This window comes from Amblyraja radiata, chromosome 8 (genome assembly GCF_010909765.2).
Source record: "Amblyraja radiata isolate CabotCenter1 chromosome 8, sAmbRad1.1.pri, whole genome shotgun sequence".
Taxonomy (NCBI): domain Eukaryota; kingdom Metazoa; phylum Chordata; class Chondrichthyes; order Rajiformes; family Rajidae; genus Amblyraja; species Amblyraja radiata.
In genome coordinates this window covers 33,685,110-33,711,265 of record NC_045963.1, presented here as the reverse complement: position 1 = coordinate 33,711,265, position 26,156 = coordinate 33,685,110, and the positions used below count along the sequence as shown (strand labels likewise).

Sequence of the window (26,156 nt, the reverse complement as noted above, 5' to 3'; positions counted from 1 at the left end):
ATGACTCTTACTGCAGTCTTTTTGCACTGGTGTTGGAGGGAATAGATGTTTGGGATGGTGAAGAAGACACAAAATGCTGGAGTAACTCAGCGGGACAGGCAGCATCTCTGGATAGAAGGAATGGGTGACGTTTCGGGTCGAGACCTTTCTTCAGACAGAGTCGGGAGAGGGAGTCACAGAGATATGGAAGGGTAAGGTGTGAAAACGAGACATCTAAAGGGACGAAGCTCATGGAAAATGTAGAATGTATCCTTGTTAGCTAGAGGAAGGTGACAACGAAGCATACAAAAATAAATATATATAAATAAGTAAAGAAATAAATATAGATAAATAAATATAAATAAAGATACAAAGGATGGTGAATGCGGAGCTAATCAAGTGGGCTGCTTAATCCTGGGTGAAGCAAAGCTTTTTGAATGTTATGGAAGCTGCATTCATCCATTATGTTGCTTCTTGACCTGCACCTTGTTGATAATGGAAGGCCTTTGGGTTGTCAGAAGTATACCCAGTTTTTTTACCTACTCTTGCATCGCAGTATTAACATGGTGAGTCCAGTTATGTTTCTGATCAGTATGGTGTCCAGGATGTTGAAGGTAAGGGACTAGGTGTGTCTGATTCTCACCTCGTAATTCTGCTTTGCAGGAGGAACCAGAGGATAAAAATCTTGAACAAAAATCCCTGTTAATAGTTCTCTCCCTAATCAAGGGAAATTGAGATTAATTGTGATACTCCTGTTGACTTGGATTAACTAATTATGTGCAGTCTAGGTATATCTAAATGCTATCTAACTCTAGGCTTCACCCTGTGTTTATCCTAGTTTATATAGTTCAGTACATCATTATTTTAAATGAGCTGAGTAATACATACAATACAAGATTATACATAAATCTATATTACTAAAAGTCTGATCTTGACCGCTTTTGGCCCACTGTGCTGCGATTTACGAGAGAACGCCGCTACCTACGGCCGTCATTTTTGGCCACCTCACTCAGATTCCCCCTCCGCCTTCAGGGACCAGAGGATTTTTCCCATCGATGAAAAATCAGAGAGATATTAATGTTCTTAAAATATTCCCCATTCTCTCTGCTGCCCCCATGGGCGGCAGGGGGGAGGGACTATAAAACCCGGAAGTGTCGTGCCTCACTCAGTCTCTGCCAGACCCAGGAAGCGAGAGGGTCACGGCTCTCTGAGTTGAATAACACTGAACGCACGTCTACTCCACGGTGAGTCCCCTTGATGTGGCTGCTGCCAAATTATTTGCCTTTTTATTTAAAGTTTGTGTTCACAATATGAATTTTGGTTGTCAGGTGGCTGCAGCCCAATTGTTTGCCTCACCTTTTTTTAACGAGTTTGTGTTCACAAAATGAATTTTTGTTGTCAAGTGGCTGCAGCCCAATTGTTTGCCTCGCCTTTTTAACAAGTTTGTGTGCACAAAATACATTTTGGTTGTCAGGTGGCTGCAGCCCAAATGTTTGCCTCGCCTTTTTTTAAAGTTTGTGTTCACAAAATGAATTTTGGTTATCAGGTGGCTGCAGCCCAATTGTTTGTCTCGCCTTTTTAACAAGTTTGTGTTCACAAAATGAATTTTGGTTGTCAGGTGGCTGCAGCCCAATTGTTTGCCTCGCCTTTTAAAAATGTTTGTGTTCACAAAATGAATTTTGGTTGTCAGGTGGCTGCAGCCCAATTGTTTGCCTTGGCTGGGCTTTTAAAATCTTTGCAACAGTTGGATGCCATCCCAAGAATCCATTAGGCCCACAATGTCTATACTAGCCTTCTGGAAACCAGAGCCTTCGGCCCGCAACACCCATACTTGCGCAACAAACAGCCCCCCCCCCCCCCCACTGGCGAGCAATATTGGAATTGGAGGAGAGGTGGAATATTGCGTTGGTGACCAGCCCCCCCGTGTGATGCTGGGACCCAACGGGTCCCACTTAGTCTAGTAACATTTATATAGTTGTAGGAAGGAACTGCAGATGCTGGTTTAAGCCGAAGACAAACACAAAATGCTGGAGTAACTCAGCGGGAGAGGCAGCATCTCTGGAGAGAAGGGATGGCTGACGTTTAGGGTCGAGACTCTTCTTCAGACATAACATTTATATTGAAATTGAAATAATGGAAATACTTTTGTAAGTCATAAATGTAGTGGCTGCATTAAATTAGCAAACATTTTTTTTTTTTTTAACTGGTCTGGTATGGCATTTAAAATAACTGAAATATTATTTTGTAATTTTCCTGAGACCACTGGAGAGAAATGCGTATCAACAGAAATATGTCAGAAAATCTAAGTGTTTAGATTTAGATGCTTAGTGCTCAGATTTTTTGAAAGGCTAATTTAGGGGTTAGTGTGATAGGGATGGCAGTAGTTTATTTTCTTTCAATTTTGTTTCTACTAAAATATATGTATTTTGCAGTGCTCAAAATTAAAAAAAATACAGATTTATTTATGTGTCTTATATTTAGTATTGGACATATTCCGGCTGAAGCAGAGAGTGGCAATATTTTTCAAAGGTTTCCTTTTGCTTTTCACAGCCGTTAGTCTTTCCTGGGTCATTCAACACATGCTAACCTTGATGGCTTTTTGTGCTGTCACATGCCAATCAAACTATGATGAGCATTCTCATGTGAATGGGATAGTAAGCATTCCTTCCTTGAAATCATTTGTTTCATGTGAAGGCCCATTAAGTGATTACTTTGTAATATTCTGCCTTGTAAGCATGGTAAAGAACGATACCAGAAGAAAGACGGATGCCAATAATGTGCCTGAAATTAATTTTATTTTGATCATAGGCATCCATTTGTTGTAGTCTGTATATGTTTATACTATTACTAAGATATATTTACTTTAATTGTCAAGGAAAAAGGATTTTTTGCAAAATTATGATACTATGGTTCTTAAACATTTTAAGCAATAGCATACTCAAGAATGGGTTACCTATCAAAATGTAGTTTTACAGTTACGTCAGATTAGAAATTACATGTTCAAATTTTGCACTGCCATCTAATCTCAAAGAAGATTTCACCAATCCTCAGGATGACATTATTTTTTTAAATAAATCGCTGATGACAACGTACTTCGAACGTGAAAAAAATGTTTCTGAGATGACGTGTGCTTTGTGGTCATTATTTGCATTATTATGGAATTGCTCAGAACATTTTGCTGAATTTTTGTATGAACTGTTGTATGCATGAACTTTTTGCCGCAGATATCCGGTTGCTTATTGCTCTTGATGGAAGCAGAGCCTTACAGTGGCAATCAGTGCTTTCACTTGTCTTTTAAAGATTTCTGACTTGGCATGTTTTTGATCTTGGCTAAACCTTCAGGGGAGATGGAAGACAGATTCAAAGCACTTCCTTCAGAAAGACTGCTGTAAAATCAGAGTTAGTCATTGCAATATCCTCTTGTGTGGCTGGAACAACACTTGCAATGTAATAGAGGAAAACACAGGAAAATGCCTGAAGTTACCTCTGCAATGATTATGATTTTTTTTTTTCATTTTACACCATATATAAATAATTGAGACATTACCATGCAATTTTATAGGGCCAAAACTGCTATCTGAGAACCGTTGCAAACTACACTGGTAAGAATAACCAGCTAGTTTTTATTATAATTAAGATTCGCTGTCATAAGACAGCCACTGGATTTTTGTAAAGTGCTGGAATGCTACTTCAAAAAAATGAACTAAAATTCCTTCAAATTCCATAAAGAAACTCAAAATATATTTATTTTATTAAGAAATATAGCATATGATATCACCACAAATAAAGATTAACGGTACGGTTTTATATTTATACATATATATATATATATTTGGAGGTATATTCTCAATGGGTAAATTGTTTTGAGAACTTGTAAACAGCCGTGTTCATATGCAGGATGAGTACTAAAGGCTATCCATGTTGCATGGAAAATATTTGTTTACATAACTGATATCAATATCTCAAATTTCGAAGGGAAAGTATTTATTAACTTTGTGCCGCATGGAACCACATTCCCTGTGGTTGTAAAATTATAAACTACAACAGCACAGCAAAATAAGAAGGAAACAATGTCAATAGATATTAGACAATAGGTGCAGGAGTAGGCCATTCGGCCCTTCGAGCCAGCACCACCATTCAATGTGATCATGGCTGATCATCCCCAATCAGTACCCCGTTCCTGCCTTCTCCCCATATCCCCTGACTCCTCTATCTTTAATAGCCCTATCTAGCTCTCTCTTGAAAGTATCCGTCCATTCCCTCCTCGGATGCTGCCAATAGACAATAGGTGCAGGAGTAGGCCATTCGGCCCTTCGAGCCAGTACCACCATTCAATGTGATCATGGCTGATCAGCCTCAATCAGTACCCCGTTCCTGCCTTCTCCCCATATCCCCTGACTCCGCGATTTTTAAGAGCCCTATTTAGCTCTCTCTTGAAAGCATCCAGAGAACCTGCCTCCACCCCCCTCTGAGGCAGAGAATTCCACAGATTCATCACTCTCTGTGAGAAAAAGTGTGTTCTCGTCTCCGTTCTAAATGGCTTACTCCTTATTCTTAAACTGTTGCCCCTGGTTCTGGACTCCCCCAACATCGGGGAACATGTTTCCTGCCTCTAGCGTGTCCAAGCCCTTAACAATCTTATACGTTTCACTGAGATACCCTCTCATCCTTCTAAACTCCAGGGTGTACAAGCCCAGCTGCTCCATTCTCTCAGCATATGACAGTCCCGCCATCCCGGGAATTAACCTTGTAAACCTACGCTGCACTCCCTCAATAGCAAGAATGTCCTTCCTCAAATTAGGGGACCAAAACTGTACACAATACTCCAGGTGTGGTCTCACTAGGGCTTTGTACAACTGCAGAAGGACCTCTTTGCTCCTAGATTCAATTCCTCTTGTTATAAAGGCCAACATGCCATTCGCTTTCTTCACTGCCTGCTTTACCTGCATGCTTACTTTCATAGACTGATGTACAAGGACCCCCAGATCCCGTTGTACTTCCCCTTTTCCCAACTTGACGCCATTTAGATAGTAATCTGCCTTCCTGTTTTTTGCTACCAAAGTGGATAACCTCACATTTATCTGCATTAAACTTCATCTGCCATGCATCTGCCCACTCCCCCAACCTGTCCAAGTCACCCTGCATTCTCATAGCATCATCCTCACGGTTCACACTGCCACCCAGCTTTGTGTCATCTGCAAATTTGCTAATGTTACTTTGAATCCCTTCATCCAAATCATTGATGTATTTTGTAAATAGCTGCGGTCCCAGCACCGAGCCTTGCGGCACCCCACTAGTCACTGCCTGCCATTCTGAAAGGGACCCGTTAATCCCTACTCTTTGTTTCCTGTCTGCCAACCACCTCTATCCATGTCAGCACTCTACCCCCCAATACCATGTGCCCTAATTTTGCCCACTAATCTCCTATGTGGGACCTTATCAAATGCCTTAGCTGCTGAGTTCCTCTAGCCATTTGCTTTTTGCTCAAAATAAATGTTAAAAATTGATCTTTAATAGAAGCACCCTAATAAATGTGAGACAGTGAAAATGTAATGTAACACACAAACTTTTGTTAATATGCCCTTGCTTGTGAGAGAATGACTAAATTTAATAATATACCTGCATTAGAAAGTTGGCAGCTGATTCCTCATAATTGTGTTTGACATTAAATGTGAAATCATCCAATTCAATTCATTAATGTTTATGGTTATAGAATAGAAGCAATAAATGCTAATATTAAAAGGCAATGCATTTCTGTTCAGATCATGGGCTGGATCTTCCAACCCACTGCTTTTTTTAAATCTTTTTAGCAGCACACATATCTTACCGTTATCCCATCGCTGTCAAACTCCAGATAGAGTTTGACAGTCCTCTTTCTAATGACATCTTTCATGATGCATTGGTATACACAAAAGACTAATGACCTATATTTGCACTGCTGCTTACATCAGACTTAAAGACCAAACCACTCAATGTTTTTCATTGAGGCCACCTAGTCATATAGTGATACAGTGTGGAAACTGCCTTTGGCCCAACTTGCCCACATCGGCTAACATGTCACTGCTGCACTAGTCCCACCTGCCAACATTTGATCCATATCCCTCTAAACCTGTCCTATCCATGTACCTGTCTAACTGTTTTTTAAATGTTGGGGGTACACAAAATTGCTGGGGAAACTCAGCGGGTGCAGCAGCATCTATGGAGCGAAGGAAATAGGCGACGTTTCGGGCCGAAACCCTTCTTCAGCTAAATGTTGGGATTGTTCCTGCCTCAACTACCTCCTCTGACAGCTTGTTCCATACACCCACCACTCTTTGTGTGAAAACGTTACCGCTCGGATTCCTATTAAATCTTTCCCCTTCACCATAAACCTATGCCCTTTGATCCTCGATTCACCTACTCTGGGCAAGAGTATTCCAACAGGACTAAAAACATCACATTATTCTGTTTATTACTGTGTTGACTGAGGGAAATGGACTGAATAATGTGAAGCCGATGCTATTATAATTATTCCTGTGTGCAATCATGCTGTCAACCATCTCAATTCATTCCTCAGTTTGAATCCAAATGTTATCTAAATCACTAATTCCCATGTTTAAGATCACCTTTAATCTTGATTAAAGGGTAATCTATCCAGACTGATCGTGACAACAAAGCATTGCACAGACTTACAATGATGCTGCCTAGCTCAGTGATAAAAGGGAGACTGCACTTGCTAAATTCAGTGAAGAGGTCAGCTTGGCTCAGCGAAGGCAAACTGAGGTATTGCAAAGCCAACGTCCAAGAAACAATTTGGCCATGCAGCTGACCCGTCTAGCCAGAGACCTGATGTGTAAGGAGACAGTGCAAGTTCCTGGAGATTTCAGAAATGAAAGAAAGTGACTGGAGATGACAATGTAAAGACATTTGGTGTCACAACCCCCACTATTAAAAAGGGGGGGGAAACAAAATAGAAGTGTCAGCTCTGAACTACTCTCATTATTCATCTGCTTCAGAGTAACTTTGAGTACATACAGCAAAGTTACTTTTCCATATTTTTTCTTGCTTGCAGTTCATCCCCTTTGAACTGGGGATGGGGATCAGATATTGTAAGTCAGTCATGCACGATAATGTGTGGAGAGAGAATGTGAAAAGTTTCAATTTCTTTTTATTGTAAAGGATCTGTTTCTTTTATGAAGTAATGTTTCCAAAACAAAGCTGGATTACAGTAAAAACATGTGAATCTAGAGGATTACTCTTGCAAAACTGCCGTCAAAGCAAAGTATTATTGTGGTTAGAAATATTTTTGTTAGGTGAATCTAGTTCAAGAAAACACTCTTCCTGGAAATAGCAATCAGTAAAGGCCTAAAAAAGGTGGTTTTAATAGTACTTACTAACAAATATTCTTTTTAATGACAAATAGACAAAATGTTTTATTGTTAATTGTATACCCAATGTTCAAAATGTTGGTAACATTCTTATTTGTTTCAATGAATGTGTTGTAAAATTAAATGCTGTAACCCTTTTACATAGGTGTACCATCAGGAGTAAGGAAAACATTAAATATTTAAATTAAAAATCCACTAATTGCTGATTTTACACTTGTTAAAACGTTAAAGTACCGTGGAGTGGCATGGTGGCGCAGCGGTAGAGTTGGTGCCTTACAGCGCCAGAGACCTAGGTTCGATCCTGACTACAGATGTTGCCTGTGGCTGGTTTTCGCCAGGGTACTCTGGCTTCCTCCTACACTCCAAAGATGTACAGCTTTGTAGGTTAATTGGCTTCAGTAAAAAGATTGTAAATGTAGGAAAGTGCTAGTGTACAGGGATCACTGGTCGGGTCACTTGGTGGGCCGAGGGGACTGTTTCCGTGCTGTTTCTCTAAACTAAACTAAACTTTGTGAATGGAATTAAGTAATGAAGGTAAACAATATCCCAGGACTTTTTAGATTAAATGGTTCAGATTAGGTGTGCTGAGGTCAAGGCGTTGAACCAGTCTCTTACTTCTCCACAGATACTACCTGAATTTTTGCTGCAGGTATAATCGAGTCTGTCTGTGCTGACTTAACTGTTTCCAGTCTGGCTAAGAGTTGAGATGGGTAGGGATGGGAGTGTTATTTCCATAAGCACTTTTTTATTTTGCCTTCCATTAAATCAAGAGTTTTGTAATGTAGACACAAGGATCTGCAGATGCTGGTTACAATAAAGAGTCATAGGCCTGGAATAACGTAGCGGATCAGGCAGTATCTATGGAGGACATGGATAGGCGATGTTTCGGATCGGGACCTTTCTTCATACTGATTGCAGTGGGGGGAGAAAGCTGGAAGAGAGGTCTGATAAAGCAGTATAAATTCTGGAGAATTCCTGCAGTGTTTGTGCTAGGATACTGCAAATAGATTACCCATTGTTCAAGTTCATAAGAATTTGCACCCTAGGAAATTGCGATGATCTGCATTTGATTGCTCAAAGAAGGCTGCTTCATTGTATAATTAAAAAATTACATTTGAATTGCTCCTATACCAGTAAACATTATTTTGCTGATAAGAGAGGAGTACAAGAGCAAGGAGAAGTCTGGTGATGGAGTGAACCAGGATTTAGCAGAATCATTTACCTTTGGAGGAGGAGATACCTGCAATGATAACATTATGTTCGAAGTTCCAGAAATAACAGCAGATGATTCATTTATTAAGGAACCTCTGAGTGTAAGGTGCGGACAAGGAGAATACATTTTTTGTGTTTCTGGGATGGATACAATGGGACAAAGTTCAAGAAAAAGAAAGAGATATCAGAAGCACTGGTAAGGAAGATGGTGTCATCAGAATAGATGTGGTAGAGAAGTTGGTAGAATGAACTGGAGTCACAAAATTAAATCGGAGAGAAGGTAATTGTGGGAGAGAGTGGTCTTACAGTAGATGGTAATTACAGTATCTGCTATATTCCACTTTGGCAGTCCTGTTTTTTACATTTAATCTGTGGCCGGGCATATAATTAGAGTTTTATGATGCCCTTCATGTTAAATAGCCCACTGTTATTCATTATAGAGGTATAGACCACAATGGAAATTTGGATGACTAATGAAGTGCTGCCATTATTGTACAAATGTAATGTAGTTTGAGTGATGGATTTCTGTTGAGGGGAGAAGAAACGTATGAAAGGGGAATGCTCTAACTTTACCATTCCATTTAAAAAATAAAAGCCAGAACTATCAGGTATAATACTTCACAGAGTATTTTGTTACAAGCCAAGTAAAGTTCTGATTAAAAGCAAAAAGCGATTGAAGAAAATTGTACACAACATCGAAACCAGAGTTAAAGAAACCACATGACCATCAAAAGAATAAACATGAAATAAAATGTTCTTTTATCAGTTGCCTGAGGATTTTTTTTGTGAAAACTGTAATTTTGGAGGGATTTTCTAAATTGACAGGTGAATGTACAAACCTTACAGATGAATAAATAACTTTAAAAAAATGTTTAATTGGTGAACTAAACTGTGCAGTGTCCTTTCATTTTGTTATAAATAGAAATTAAGGGGATTACAGAAGAAAGTCATAGCATTTTTGCTTAGTCTCTTTGCTCTGCTATATTCTCAGAACTAGAAAATAACTCCAACAATACACTATCTGATTGTTTTCAAAATCCTGATGGTTTAACATCTGCCTCAATGGCTGCTGATTCCTCTGCCCCCTTTGATGTACCAGGGCTTTGGTTTCCATTGCTCCCATTAACCCACTGGTGTCCAGTTTTCCAGTTTCCACCCTCCCTTCAACACACACCAGGTCCCTGTACTCCTGCTTCATTTCCCATGCTTCTATGAAATTGTATGAAAATCTATTGTGCTACTGTTGAAAAATAAATTAAAGTGTGTAGGAGTATTAAATGGAGTAACCGTCTTCAAAATTGGTTAATCTAGCACCAACAAGTCCCATGCATGTCAAGTGAGTGCAGTTTTAGTCTATATGGGATATATACAATGACATGATTTTCTAACATGGTCATTTTAGAAATACTGCTTGCTAGGTTGTGATTCATTATTGTAATTACAGTAATATTTTGCTTTTATGCATATTTGATGCACATTGGAATGGCAGCTAAGAAACAATAAATGTTTCTACCTCCAGATCCCCTTCAGTTACATTTCTGGACTGAATTGGTATTTTGATTCTTGTATTCCACCTTTCCCATATCACCCACTTCATTATCTGGATACATAACTGGCAGAACCTAGGAAAGTTGCTCCACTGTTCAATTGTATGTTTGGTGCAGATTTCTGCACTCTTTCTCATTCTTGTGGGAATATGATGCTGCTCTTGGTGCTGGTGTCTTAGGGACTGTCTTCCTGAACATGATACAAGGACTTGAAATGGACCACCGAAAATACATTCTCTACCCCGTTCCACACACTCAAGCATACGCATATGGAGGGCTTATGTATTTAATCTAGTCTATATATACAGTGCAATCAGAAAGTATTCAGACCCCTTCACTTTTTCCACATTTTGTTACATTACAGCCTTATTCTAAAATGGATTAAATTATTTTTTTTATCATCAATCTACACACAATACCCCATAATAAAAAAGCGAAAACAGGTGTTTAGAAATGTTTGCAGTAATTAAAGAAATAACTGAAATATCACATTTACATAAGTATTCAGACCCTTTACTCAGTACTTTGTTAAGGCACCTTTGGTAGCGATTACAGCTTCAAGTCGTCTTGGGTATGACGCTACAAGCTTGCACACCTGTATTTGGGGAATTTCTCCCATTCTTCTCTGCAGATCCTCTCAAGCTCTGAGGTTGGATGGGGAGCATCGATGCATAGCTATTTTCAGGGCCCTCCAGAGATGTTCGATCGAATTCAAGTCCGGTCTCTGGCTGGGCCACTCAAGCACATTCACAGACTTGTCATGAAGCCACTCCTGCATTGTCTTGGCTGTGTGCTTAGGATCGTTGTCCTGTTGGAAGTTGAACCTCAACCCCAGTCTGAGATCCAGAACGCTCTGGAGCAGGTTTTTATCAAGGATCTCTCTGTACTTTGCCCCGTTCTTTGTACATCTTTCCCTCGATCCTAACTAGTCTCCCAGTTCCTGCCACTGAAAGACATCCCCACAGCATGATGCTGCTGCCACCACCATGCTTCACCGTAGCTATGGTATTGGCCAGGTGATGAGCGGTGCCTGTTTTCCTCCAGACGTGACGCTTGGCATTCAAGCCAAAGAGTTCAATCTTGGTTTCATCAAACCAGAGAATCTTGTTTCTCATGTCCTTTGGCAAACTCCAAGCGGGCTGTCATGTGCCTTTTACTGAAGAGTGGGTTCCGTCTGGCCACTCTACCATAAAGGCATGATTGGTGGCGTGCTGCAGATATAGTTGTCCTTCTGTAAGGTTCTCCCATCTCCACAGAGGAACTCTGGTGCTCTGTGAGCGTGGCCATCGAGTTCGTGGTCACCTCCCTGACCAAGGCCCTTCTCCCCTGATTGCTCAGTTTGGCCGGGTGGCCAGCTGTATGAAGAGTCCTGGTGGTTCCAAACTTCTTCCATTTAAGAATGGCAGAGGCCACTGTGCTCTTCGGGACCTGCAATGCTGCAGAAATTGTTTTATACCCTTCCTCAGATCTGTGTCTCGACACAATCCTGTCTAGGAGGTCTACGGACAATTCCTTTGTCTTCATGGCTTGGTTTTTGTTCTGACATGCACTGTCAACTGTGGGACCTTATATAGACAGGTGTGTGCCTTTCCAAATCATATCCAATCAATTTAATTTACCACTGGTGGACTCCAAGTTGTAGAAACATCTCGAGGATAATCAATGGAAACAGGATGCACCTAAGCTCAATTTACCCATGAATAGTTAGTGTGAGAGCAGGTTAAGACCTCAGCCATTTTGAAAGTGAACTCTCAATGCATGCAAGATGAGGTGGTAGTGGCAGAGAAAATGAATGACATGCTGAATGGAATAACTGAGGATGGGGCTTCAGATAAGCACATGCCACTGGGCAGACCGGAATGTCACAAACCCAACTAATGGAGCAACCTGTGATTGTAAAGAGAAAGACTGACAGGTTTATGATAGGTTACAAAGCGGGAGACTGGAGATTCAGTCAAGGATTATGCGGATCAGTAAACCAGTTTGTTAAATAAATGGAATTGTGTGGATCACACAATTTCCATACTGTCATTGAAATCTCTGTGTGGCAATACCGTTGAATGAACCAATAGACAATAGACAGACAATAGGTGCCAGCACCACCATTCAATGTGATCATGGCTGATCATCCCCAATCAGTATCCCATTCCTGCCTTCTCCCCATATCCCCTGACTCCGCTATTTTTAAGAGCCCTATCTAGCTCTCTCTAGAAAGCATCCAGAGAACCTGCCTCCACCGCCCTCTGAGGCGGAGAATTCCACAGACTCACCACTCTCTATGAGAAAAAATGTTTCCTCGTCCCCATTCTAAATGGCTTACTCCTTATTCTTAAACTGTGGCCCCTGGTTCTGGATTCCCCCAACCAATAAGATGGCTGGATGGGATACAAGTTTAATTATAGATATTGATTCATAATACATGTTTTGAGGTTGCTTAGTCACTTGGATTATAGGTGCAATAGATACAATGAAATATGTTCACGGGAACTAAACCATTAACAGTATTTGTAAATGTTGAAGCTCATCCAGTAATCCTTAACTTTGATGTATGGCCAGCTAAACTTTACACCAGTTATTTCATGCATATTCAATGGTATATGTTCTTCAGAAAATAGAATTGCTTGCAAATGCAAGGTTGTGAAATATTGGGATATATGAGGATATATAAAAAAAATTACTTGAGGAAATATCTTCTATCTGTGACTTTATATCAGAAGGCTTGAACAATTTAAAGATTTTTTTTGCACGCATTCTAAGTAGTGATTGTTCTTTGGTTTCAGCATGATGTGTCCCAGACTTTACTTAAAGCTACCTTGGACAGTGTGGTCGAAGAATGTGTCAGTTTTGTTGGAGTGGATATCAACAGCATCTCTGAAATCCTAATGAGGTATGGGGATTATTTTCCAATGCAATAATTGCATGGCAATGGATCACAAGGCCTCTCTTTAGTCTGTCTCTTAATTTAATCTCAGATGGTGCATTGTGGCCTTGTCGCAGATTCTCATCTTTAAGAAAGTGGCAAGTTTAGGCAGTATTTTCCCCACACAGTATTAAACCTCTTCCTTTGAAAAAAACTGGAATGAAGGACATTAAACAAAATCCTATTGAGTTATGAATTACAGACCTTGTTAAACTCACTGTCTTTGAACTAATACCATACAAGTGTGCAAATGCATTTGTTAATACATATTTTGGGCCATTGGTGTAGTTTGAGCATGCAATATAATTTCTGTAGCTCTATTTTAAGTATAAAAAATGGATATGTGAACAGAATAAAATATTCCCAGTTTTCTTTTCTGCAATCCTGCAAATCTTCTCTGTTCCTATTGGCCTTTTCAATTGTTTAGTAGGTTTGCATGGGTAGATGTGCATTGTTTGGATTGAAAACTTACTCTTCATTAGCTACATTGGGTTACTGATGTACAACTAAATAGGAAAAAAGTACTTATTTTCCATTTTGAATGATGAGAATTCACGATTCAGAACAATGACAGAGCAGCATAGGGTGCCAATTGGCTGCTTCAGTTTTGTTTGTTTGGATTTTCCATACCTAAGCACATCCTCGATTTGCAAAGAATCGTGAAGGGCATAGTTAAATAAGGTGATCAGCCACAGTATTTTCTAAAACTGGAGGCCATGGGTTTAAGATGAGAGCGAAGAGATTTATAAACAGCCTGAGAGATCAATAGCTTTCTAGATATTATGGGAATAAAGGAGAATTGAGTGGGAATGTGCACATGATAGATGAACCAAGACAGCATTGGTGGAGGCATTTCATAGGCTAAATGATCTCCTCTTTCTCATGTTAATATGATGAACTTGTCAAAACAGGAATTGATCATTCGAGTAGGACGGACTTAAAGTGGTTCTAATCTTAACCAGTTTGAGATAAATTATTTATTCAGATTAGTTGATACTCTCAGTTGAATTTTAGCCAAATATAGAGAGATTTAAAACAATTTGCAAACATATTTCATGTTGTGATTATTAAGGTGAAAAAAATGCTCTCAAACTTATGGTATTGGATGGAGTTATAGTCATAAGTACTGGGAGGAAATGACAAAGGGAATTATTTAAAAAAGGCATTAAATAATAAAACCACGAAGCTATGCACAAATAATGTTCAATTAAAATTTTTTAGCGAATTGTCACTACTTAAAATAATTTCTCGACGGTGTAGATTGATTGAATTCTAAAATCTTCCTAATCAAAAGGGCCAATTTCTGAACTGAGAAAACTTGGGAAACATTTTCTCACCTACTTCCTTTAAAATTCTGGACGAAATAACTTGAAGAATTACCAGTTTTAATCCCATTGTTTTCTTCACTATTATTTATCCTTTGTAAATTATTGTGCTACCTGTCCCCATTTAACATTTTTGGAATGCTTGAAATACCATTCTCTTTATTTACAAATATCTCCATTATCTTTTTTTCAAGGTCCAATTATTCCTCAGCATCTCTTTACCCTTGCGAAAGTATGATAGCACTTTTATCCTTTTCTGTAGATTTTACCCACTGTTTTGCCAGCTTTTGCAGTATTTTATATAAATGTTTTTTTTAATTATCCACTGTAATTTCCTGGATTGTCGAACCATTTCCCTTTTTGAGTACTTTTTAATTTTCACTTTATATTTGCTTTTACATGTTTAATCATCCATGTTAACTAGAACTCCTGTCCCTTGGATTATTACTTGAACAAACATCTGCTATATCGTGATGCTACTCATACTCAAATTAGTCTTTTTATTGATACAATTCCTGATGGAAACTTAAAATCTTTACAGCTCTTTTACATTGCCCCCTTTTCAAGACTACATTTAATTCAATCATATGTTGATCAGTCTTAGGTAAATGTCCACTTGCTGTTCAATTTAAATAATTTAAATCAAATAGATTGCTCAAAAATCTGAAATCAAATTCATACCTCCGAATCCAACTAGTTTTACTTAACAAGTAAAATAATTGAACCCTATCTCCCCATTGAAAGAAGGAAATACTATACACTTGTACAACCATGATTAATTTAAAATTTCTATGTAGTTGATATATCAGGAAAGGAATAGCTTATATTTTGATCTAATTCAATTCAAAACTTTAGACTCGGACTTATTAATGGCAAGTTTTTTCCCTCCAGTCATTACACCACTACCTAGGCCCCAATGCTCTGTATTTATATTCAAAGAAACTTGTGCCGAGCATTTAACTAGCTCAGCCATGTAAATGCTGGAAGCATAAAGACTGATCTAATCTCAACTCAAATTCTTTCACACATTTAACACGCCACGCCAGGAAACACTACTACTGACTGAATTATTTTGGCTAGGTTACAAGTAGCTGATCAAGGGTTAGTGACATAGACCCTTTAAGCATTACAAGGGTAAAGGTTGAAAAGGTACTTCCAATCCTAAAAATTATTATATTTCTATCTTTAAAGCATTTCTGTTTGACGGGATAAAAAATAAAATCGAAATATTTGTGTGTCAACTTCATAAAATATTTAATTTCTCTCTCACAGACATGTTGCAGGACTGAATGCTAGTAAAGCAAAAAGTATAATTGAGTGGCGTGAGAAGAATGGCCCATTCATCAACCGAGAACAGCTGAAAGATGTCAAAGGCTTGGGCCCAAAAACCTTTCAACAATGTGCTGGTTTCATCCGAATTAATCCAGAAAACATAAAGAACTTTGTCAAGTAAATGCACTTTATTAATTTTTTTTTTTTAGCATAGTAAAGGGCCTGTCCCACTTATGCCACCTTTTCGTTGACTGCCGGCACCCGTCATGTCGCGGGGTGTTACCAGGCGGTCGCCTGGATGGTCGTGAGAGGTCGCCTGTATGGTCGTGAGAGGTCTCCTAGTCCCCCAAAGAGTCGTAGTGTCTTTCTGGTCGGCGCTGAATTTTCAACGTTGAAAATTTTCTGCGACCTATGACGGGTGCCGACAGTCACCGAAAAGGTCGCGTAAATGGAACAGGCCCTTAAAAGGCAAAAGTAATGATCTGCAAAAGTGTGGTAATTTATTACAATTCGTTGTTTTGCTATTGAATGACGCAGCAATGTTCCATATACATTAAACAGATTCTGGCAGAGGCGCAGTGGGAACGTGTAAGTAAATAACCATTGTAATTATCTCCATTTTAAATATTGATTTTTATAATGAACGCATCATATAATATCAGGCAACAATGTCAGGCAATGAACCTTACTTTGCAGGTGTATGTTGTCGTGAACTATTTCCATTTTATTCACAACAGCAATCAGCAGCAGTTTGATGGCACCACAGGATGTCAGACAATCACAGGAGACAGCAAGATCAAGCCAGTTGGCAAATCCACCAAAAAGAAGGGGAAAACAGAAATCACTTCTGCACAACCAACTATATTAGATCAGACATGTATCCACCCAGAATCATATAACACAGCCATGAGGTAAGAGCGCGAGAGGTTGTGCTTTTAATTTAACTCAAATATTCATACTCTAATTTAAGCCAAAGTTTTAAATTAAATAAAGATGCTTATTAGTTTTATATATATCAAGGTTATAGAATATACATCCACATTCAGATATGTCATAAACATAATGCAGATCTTCTAGCTTGAGCATGAATTCAATAAGCTGCTCCTAAATCTATGGATTTTAAATCTGTTAATTACCTTATTTAGTATTATGCTTTAAATCGAAGCTTCACCAGTTTTGAGGTTGCTATTAAGGCCAATGCAGAATCATAGTCTTCCCCTGATGGGGCACGTGGATAGGTAATTAATGGGGGTGGTATTCTCCTAACTCCGCTCACGCGGGGTATCAGTATGCTCCCCTGTGCATGAACTTGAGTTTCCTACTACCAGCCTAAATACAACAGACTTGAGCTTGAGACTCCCAAAGGTTCACAAGGATGTTACACTGTTATAAAAACACTTGGATCATTGAGTCTATTTTTCTCTCTGCCTGATAATCTCCTCATACTACACAGCTCAAAATAGAGTCTTTTGCAAAACACCTGCATTGTGCATGTAAGCATCAAGAACTGTCAGTCCTAGCCAACTGAGCAGTATCAAAGGTATCAAAGGTATTTTTATTAGTCACATTCACATACACCTAGGTGTAGTGAAGTGAAATGCTTTTTGCCATTTTGCAGCACACAAAAAAAGAATACAGACATAACACCAATGAGAGTCTTAAACACATAGAACATCCCCCCACAATGGCTCCCACCATGAGGGAAGGCACAAAGTCCAGTCCCCAACGCCAGTTCACCCATGGTCGGGCCCATTGAGGCCTCCACAGTTGCCACTACGGAGGCCCGATGTTCCTGGCCGTTCTCGCCGGGTGATGTTGCTCCGGTGTCGGGAGAGTCCTCCCAGCGGCCTGGGAACCCTGGAACGGCCGCTTCCGCACTGGAGGCCGCGGCTTCCGAAGCTGACAAGGCCGCGCCGGTTGGAGCTCCACAACTGCCGATCTCGTCGCGAGATCCCAGGCTCCCGGTGTAAAGTCAGCGCCGCAGCTGGCCGCTCCTCAGACCCGCAGCTCCGCGATGTTGTTCCCGGCGGTCTCAGCTCACCGGAGCTCCAGCGCGGCGACCCAGGCAAGGCATCGCCCGCTCCAGCGCTGTGCCGCCACCGAAAGCCGTGGTTCTGGGCGGTCCCCGACAGGAAACGCCGCTCCAGGCCCGCTGGTAGGCCGCGAGGACGGGTCGAAGCTGCAGCCCGGAGAAAAGCCGCTTCTCCGACCAGGTAGGGACCCTGAAAGGTAGTTTCCCCCTTCCCCCCCACCCCCCACATAAAAAAAGTCTAGACCTCCAACAAAACACTTTAACTAACTTAAAATAAAAATAAAAAGATGAAGAGACAGACAGCTGCTGGCTGGGCAGCCGTGCACAGGACAGCGCCCCCTAAAGTAACTAGGGTCTCACTGCTGGAGGTTATTGGTTTAGGCAGTTTACAACCCAGTGGTATGAATATTGATTTCCCTAACTTCAAGTAATCCCTTCACTCCTTCTCTCTCCATCCCTCCCACCACCGTCGCACCAGGTCCCTGTTCACACCTCGCAAACAGCTAACAATGGCCTGTTTCCTTTATTATCGTTACTTTTTGCATATCTTTCATTCATTTGTTCTATATCTTTCGACATCACTGTCTATATCGCTTCTTTTCCCTTTCCCCTGACTAGTCTGAAGAAGTGACTCGACCCGAAACGTCATCCATTCTTTCTCTCCAGAGATGCTGCCTCTCTTGCTGAGTTCAGCATTTTGTGTCTATCTTTGGTTGTTAGTTTGATCTCAGTTCGCTTATCCTTCCAATGAATTTGGAGGATTTTGCAGAGCTACTGTTTGTTGTATATCTCCAGTGTATTGAGACACCTGTTCTGCATAGTCTTGATCTCACAAATGTAGAGGTGGACAGGAATCACTGTCGCACTCCAAACCATGAATTTTGTGCCTGGTCTGAGGTCTTAATCTTCAAATACCATTTTCCTCATTTGATCAAACACTGTGCAGGTACATTGAAGGCAATAGTGAATTTCTGGATTAATGTTTGCATTTACCAAAAGAGATATGCAAAATGCTCCACATTTCCAGTGTCCTGCTGTGAACCTTTATTGTCAAAGGGCAGTATGATGCTCTTGTGAGGGCAGGCTGGTCTTGCAGATGTTAAGCGCAAAGCCCATTCTCATATATGCCTTTATGAATGAGTTGACATTGTCTTAGAGCTTGGTCTCTGAGCACACACAGTCTCGAGCATCGTCTGCGTACAACTGATAAGGGTGACACGGTGGTGCAGCAGTAGAATTGCGACCTTATAGCGCATACAGTGCCAAAGACCAGAGTTCAAGCCCAACTACGGGTGCTGTCTGTATGGGGTTTGTACTTTCTCCCCATGACCGTGTGGGTTTTCTCCGAGATCTTTGATTTCCTCCCACACTCCAAAGACGTGCAAGTTTGTAGGTTAATTGGCTTGGTATAAATTGTAAATTGTAAATTGTCCCTAGTGAAAAGGGCCACTTTTCAACATAATTGTATAAGGGGTAAGAGTGTTGTAAAAACAAGCCTGAAGGCTTTGTGTCTCAATGCAAGGAGCATTCGTAATAAGGTGGATGAGTTGAATGTGCAGATAGCTATTAATGACTATGCTATAGTTGGGATCACGGAGACATGGCTCCAGGGTGACCAAGGCTGGGAGCTGAACATCCAGGGATATTCAATATTCAGGAGGGATAGAGAGAAAGGAAAAGGAGGTGGGGTAGCATTGCTGATTAGAGAGGAGATTAACGCAATGGAAAGGAAGGACATTAGTTTGGAGAATGTGGAATCGGTATGGGTAGAGCTGCGAAACACTAAGGGGCAGAAAACGCTGGTGGGTGTTGTGTACAGGCCACCTAACAGTAGTAGTGAAGTTGGAGATGGTATCAAACAGGAAATTAGAAATGCGTGCGACAAAGGCAAAACCGTTATAATGGGTGACTTCAATCTACATATAGATTGGGTGAATCAAATTGGCAGGGGTGCTGAGGAAGAGGATTTCTTGGAATGTATGCGGGATAGTTATCTAAATCAACATGTAGAGGAACCAACGAGAGAGCAGGCTATTTTAGACTGGGTATTGAGTAATGAGGAAGGGTTAGTTAGCAGTCTTGTTGTACGTGCCCCCTTGGGCAAGAGTGACCATAATATGGTTGAGTTCTTCATTAGGATGGAGAGTGACATTGTTAATTCAGAAACAATGGTTCTGAACTTAAAGAAAGGTAACTTTGAGGGTATGAGACGTGAATTGGCCAAGATTGACTGGCAATTAATTCTAAAAGGGTTGACGGTGGATATGCAATGGAAGACATTTAAAGACTGCATGGATGAACTACAAAAATTGTTCATCCCAGTTTGGCAAAAGAATAAATCAGGGAAGGTAGTACATCCGTGGATAACAAGGGAAATCAGGGATAGTATCAAAGCGAAGGATGATGCGTACAAATTAGACTGAAAAAGCAGCATACCGGAGGACTGGGAGAAATTCAGAGACCAGCAGAGGAGGACAAAGGGCTTAATTAGGAAAGGAAAAATAGATTATGAAAGAAAACTGGCAGGGAACATAAAAACTGACTGCAAACGTTTTTATAGATATGTGAAAAGAAAGAGATTAGTTAAAACAAATGCAGGTCCCTTGCAGTCAGAAACAGGTGAGTTGATCATGGGGAACAAGGATATGGCGGACCAATTGAATAACTACTTTGGTTCCGTCTTCGCTAAGGAAGACATAAATAATCTGCCGGAAATAGCAGGGGACCGCGGGTCAAAGGAGTTGGAGGAATTGAGTGAAATCCAGGTTAGCCGTGAAGTGGTGTTGGGTAAATTGAATGGATTAAAGGCCGATAAATCCCCAGGGCCAGATAGGCTGCATCCCAGAGTACTTAAGGAAGTAGCTCCAGAAATAGTGGATGCATTAATAATAATCTTTCAAAACTCTTTAGATTCTGGTGTAGTTCCTGAGGATTGGCGGGTAGCAAACGTAACCCCACTTTTTAAGAAGGGAGGGAGAGAGAAAACGGCGAATTACAGACCAGTTAGTCTAACATCGGTAGTGGGGAAACTACTAGAGTCAGTTATTAAAGATGGGATAGCAGCACATTTGGAAAGTGGTGAAATCATTGGACAAAGTCAGCATGGATTTACAAAAGGTAAATCATGTCTGACGAATCTTATAGAATTTTTCGAGGATGTAACTAGTAGCGTGGATAGGGGAGAACCAGTGGATGTGGTGTATCTGGACTTCCAGAAGGCTTTCGACAAGGTCCCACATAAGAGATTAGTATACAAACTTAAAGCATTGGGGGTTCAGTATTGATGTGGATAGAGAACTGCCTGGCAAACAGGAAGCAAGGAGTAGGAGTAAACGGGTCCTTTTCACAATGGCAGGCAGTGACTAGTGGGGTACCGCAAGGCTCAGTGCTGGGACCCCAGCTATTTACAATATATATTAATGATCTGGATGAGGGAATTGAAGGCAATATCTCCAAGTTTGTGGATGACACTAAGCTGGGGGGCAGTGTTAGCTGTGAGGAGGATGCTAGGAGACTGCAAGGTGACTTGGATAGGCTGAGTGAGTGGGCAAATGTTTGGCAGATGCAGTATAATGTGGATAAATGTGAGGTTATCCATTTTGGTGGCAAAAACAGGAAAGCAGACTATTATCTAAAAGGTGGCCGACTAGGAAAAGGGGAGATGCAGCAAGACCTGGGTGTCATGGTACACCAGTCATTGAAAGTAGGCATGCAGGTGCAGCAGGCAGTGAAGAAAGCGAATGGTATGTTAGCTTTCATAGCAAAAGGATTTGAGTATAGGAGCAGGGAGGTTCTACTGCAGTTGTACAGGGTCTTGGTGAGACCACACCTGGAGTATTGCGTACAGTTTTGGTCTCCAAATCTGAGGTAGGACATTATTGCCTTAGAGGGAGTGCAGAGAACGTTCACCAGACTGATTCCTGGGATGTCAGGACTGTCTTATGAAGAAAGACTGGATAGACTTGGTTTATACTCTCTAGAATTTAGGAGATTGAGAGGGGATCTTATAGAAACTTATAAAATTCTTAAGGGGTTGGACAGGCTAGATGCAGGAAGATTGCTCCCGATGTTGGGGAAGTCCAGGACAAGGGGTCACAGCTTAAGGATAAGGGGGAAATCCTTTAAAACCGAGATGAGAAGAACTTTTTTCACACAGAGAGTGGTGAATCTCTGGAACTCTCTGCCACAGAGGGTAGTCGAGGCCAGTTCATTGGCTATATTTAAGAGGGAGTTAGATGTGGCCTTTATGGCTAAGGGGATCAGAGGGTATGGAGAGAAGGCAGGTACGGGATACTGAGTTGGATGATCAGCCATGATCATATTGAATGGCGGTGCAGGCTCGAAGGGCCGAATGGCCTACTCCTGCACCTAATTTCTATGTTTCTAAGTACAGGTGCACAACCTTTTATCCGAAGATCCAAATAACGAAAACCTCCGAATAGCGGCCATTTTTTCGGTCCTTGAAGAAAGGTCCTTGAAAACGTTCACCGAGGGTGGCCCGCAGAGGTGACAGCGGAACCTCCGGTCGGTCCTCGAAGAAAGGGGAACTAAATCCCCATTCATAAAAGAGAAGATGAGGGTATATTGCGCGGGAGGGTTAATAATTGACAATATGCTGCTGCCTGCCCGCTGAATTAAAAAGTTCCCACGGTAGACTCACGATATACAGTGTTTCGTGAGTCTTGCGTGGGAACTTTTTAACTCAGCGGGGCAGGCAGCAGCAGATTGTCGCTCGCTTCAGTATCACCCCACCTACACCCCTCTGCTTCCCGGCCATGTGTGTGACCCCTTCCCTCCCCTCTCCAGCTCCCCGCCCATTGCACCGGCGCGGGGGCTTTGCACTGTCTTCACGTCGGCGATTTCGCAGGACCGTGTCAGGACCAATTGGACACCGACCACCAGGCCCACCGCAAGCACGGAGATCCCAGAGACCCACAGCCAACAGCAGCCCAGCCCAGCCCCACTCCAACTACAGAGGAACCTGGGTTGCGGATGACGGGGCGCAGCTCGGGGCGTCGTAGGGGCCCATCGGGGAGCGGATACTCAAAGCCACGCCGGGAGATGTAGGGCCCTGCCCCGGTCTTGATGTTGGAGCCCCCGGCGGGCGCTAGCAAGTCCGCGGCAATTTACAGCCGCGCCGGGCGTTGTAAGGCTCCCCTCCAGGTCACTCTCAACCTCTATGATGTTTGCTCTCAACCCCGTAATTCGGGCGGGAGAAGTCGCCGCTGCCGGTGCCCCGCAAAGCAGTCTCCCACCGGGGACCCGCGAGCTCCCGGTGTCACCATCCACCGGAGTCGGGTCGCAGCAGCTCGCCCCCGCAGCTCTCCACGCTCCGAAGCTGGCTAGCTCCACGGAGGTAGGTCCGTAGGTCCACAGCTCCCACCGCCGCCCACCAACCCCCAGGCCCACTGCAAGCACGGAGATCCCAGAGACCCACAGCCAGCAGCAACTCCAGCCCAGCCCCGCTCCAACTCCAGAGGAACACGTAGGGGCAGAAGCTGATGGTGTGCAAGGTACGTCTTGTTCTTGGGGTGGCGGATGAGGGGGCGCAGCTCGGGCTGTGGGCGAACTGCCACTTGTCGCTGTAGCGGCCAAAGAGCATAGAGGAGCTCCTCTATGATCTTTGGTAGCGGCCCATCGGGGAGCGGATTCCTCTGGAGTTGGAGGGGGAGGGGGGTATTGTGCTGTTTGATCGCCCCCTGCTATCCCAGGGACAGGGAGACACAGCGGCTTTTTAGACTGGTGGGCAATCACTTCCAAAGTTCTGCCCACACAGTCCGTACACTTCTCCTACACTGTATTTCATACAAACATTTATTCTGCAAGAAAAAACGACATTGAAGACTCAAACTCGCGATCGAGTAACTGCCAGGATCAAGGCGCAAACTCGCGACTTTGCGGATATGAGCCGAGCACTCTACCACTGCGCCAGCCATTAAAATCTACGCTAAAAAATTTCCATTCCGAAGACCGACAAATTCTGAATTACGAAAAGTGTCTGGTCCCAAGGCTTTCGGATAAAAGGTTGTGCACCTGTATGTGTATGGTGATTTTAATGTGGGGATCACTGGTCAGTGTGGACTCGGTGGGCCGAAGGGCCTGTTTCCGCACTATATCTCTAAAAATAAAGCTGCTGGATTACTGAGGTTGTTGTTGATGTTGTTTTTTAATTGTCACGTATATTGAAATATGGTGAAAAACTGGTAGTGGAAGAGATAAGATAAACAAAGTACAGTATGCAGTGTCAAAACTGCAGAGAAAGTTCAGTTGAAAGAAAAGTACAAGGGCTGACACTGGTCTTCACTGAGATTGGTTCTGTTTCAATCAAGAGTGTTTTATTGTCATATGTCCCAAAACAGAACAATGAAATTCTTAATTGCAGCAGCACAACAAATATGTAAACACAATACTCAAACTGAATAACAATTGTCCATTTTGGGCATTCTATTTGAGAAGCAGAAAGAAAAATGTAGACACATAATGCTGGAGTAAATCAGTGGAACAGGCAGCATTTCTGGAGAGAAGGAATGGGTTGACATTGTCTTGAAGCTTAGTCTCTGAGCGCACACATACTCGAGTATCGTCTGCGTACAACTGATGTGGGCGACACAGTGATACAGCGGTAGAGTTGCTGCCTTGTGGCGCATACAGCACCAGAGACACGGGTTCAATCCCGACTATGGGTGCTGTCTGTTCAGAGTTTGTACTTCTTCAGACTGAAGAAGGGTCTCGACCTGAAACGCCACCCATTCCTTCTCTCCAGAGATGCTGCCTGTCCCGCTGAGTTACTCCAGCATTTTGTGTCTACTTTTGATTTAAACCAGCATCTGCATTTCATTCCTACACAGAAAGAAAAATGTGTTGGCTTGTGTAGATCAGTGTCACTCATGTTATGAGTCATACTTTGTAGTTACGCCCACTAGCTTTACAGTAACCCTCCCTGCCTGGTTCCCACATTATTAGAGAAACGTGCTAGCATGAAGTTACCGATGCTGCAATGTTAATAAAGTCTTTGGACCTTTATCACGGTGCTAGGCATCTGTTTTTTTCTCGGTGCCAGAGACAGAGAGAACCTGTGGAGTTGTATGTCAGTGCACTGAAGCACATTGCAAGTCAGTGCGATTTCAGAGATATATGTGATAGCATTATCCATGACTGTTTGGTTCATGGCATCCCGCAGTGATAAATTTCGTGACGAGCTAATGCGGGATGCTGACCTTACTCTAGAAACTGCTGAAAACCGCTATCACATTGCTGAAATGGCTGATGCTCACATCAAAGTTTTGGGACACTCTACTGCTCGAGAAATTAATGCTGCCGGTATGTCTTATCAAATCTCTCCTCGTTTTCCTCAAGTGCCTGATGCCAAGTTGAGACTAATTGACAATTGCTCGAACTGTGGGGGTTCACATGCTGCTGTTCGTGACCGTTGCCCTGCGTATGGAAAATTATGTTGATTTTGCAACAAAATAAACCATTTCCTTAAGTGCTGTCGTTCACGTAACAACATAGTTCAAACAAGACAATCTGTTAATTCGCTTGGCCGTGAAAGCTCTTTCTCAGAATTCTCACAACCAGCTGCCATGGATTTACAGGCAACTGGCGAATGTGTTGATGTTGATGTACATGCTTTGTCTGATTCAATGCCTAAACAACTAGACCTCAACGTCGCTTTGCTCATTAATGGCAAACCTCTTTATCTGAAAGTAGATTCAGGGGCCCGCTGCAACGTCATTTGCCTGGCTGTGTTCCAAAAGTTACGAAAAACAGAGATTGTTTCTCCAACGGCTGCCTCCCTTGTACCATTTGCACGAGGTTGAGCCCACCCTATCGGTCAAGTTGAGTTACGCTGCTGTCTTAACTCGCGTGTCCACAACCTGGATTTCTATGTCGTTCGTGAAAATGTGCCGTCTCTGCTGGGTCCAACGCATGTCAAGACATGGGTCTGATTTTCTTCAGCCCTGCTGTTTGTCATCTAACTACAGACTGTGACTTTAACCATCAAATCCTGACACAATACAAGGTTTTGTTTGACGATAAGCTGGGCAGGTTGCCTGTCAGGTATACGATTACCATTGACTCTGAGGCAATTCCAGTTGTTCGTCTAGCTCATAAGATTCCCCACGCTATGCGGGACCGTGTTCAAAGTGAACTTAACAGAATGGTGTCTCTAGGTGTGATTGCTCCCGTCGCTGACCTCTCGGATTGGGTCTCCACCATGGTCATGGCTACCAAGAAGAATAAAGACGAGAAACGGATTTGCATCAACCCCAGGGACTTAAACACAGCAATTAAACGATCCCACTATCCCATGCGCACTGTGAATGAGATTGCTGCGCAGATGGCTGCGGCAACTGTATTCACGGTGCTAGATGCCAAGAGTTCATTCTGGCAGATTTTGCTGGAACACAACTCCTCCAAGTTAACCACTTTCAGCACACCGTTTGGGCATTACAAATTTCTTTGCATGCCCTTTGGAATAAGTTCTGCTGGTAAAGTATT

The 26,156-nt window shown here is 42.1% G+C and overlaps 1 protein-coding gene across 1 annotated transcript in view; it reads left to right on the top strand.

The window, feature by feature from the left end:
- The window catches only part of srbd1 (S1 RNA binding domain 1), a 222,944-nt gene that overhangs the window by 151,430 nt on the left and 45,358 nt on the right, over positions 1–26,156 (top strand). The window contains exons 18-20 of the mRNA XM_033025530.1: positions 12,886–12,992; positions 15,623–15,799; positions 16,360–16,533. Coding sequence (XP_032881421.1) covers positions 12,886–12,992; positions 15,623–15,799; positions 16,360–16,533 — 458 coding nt within the window. The remainder of the gene's footprint in view (positions 1–12,885; positions 12,993–15,622; positions 15,800–16,359; positions 16,534–26,156) is intronic.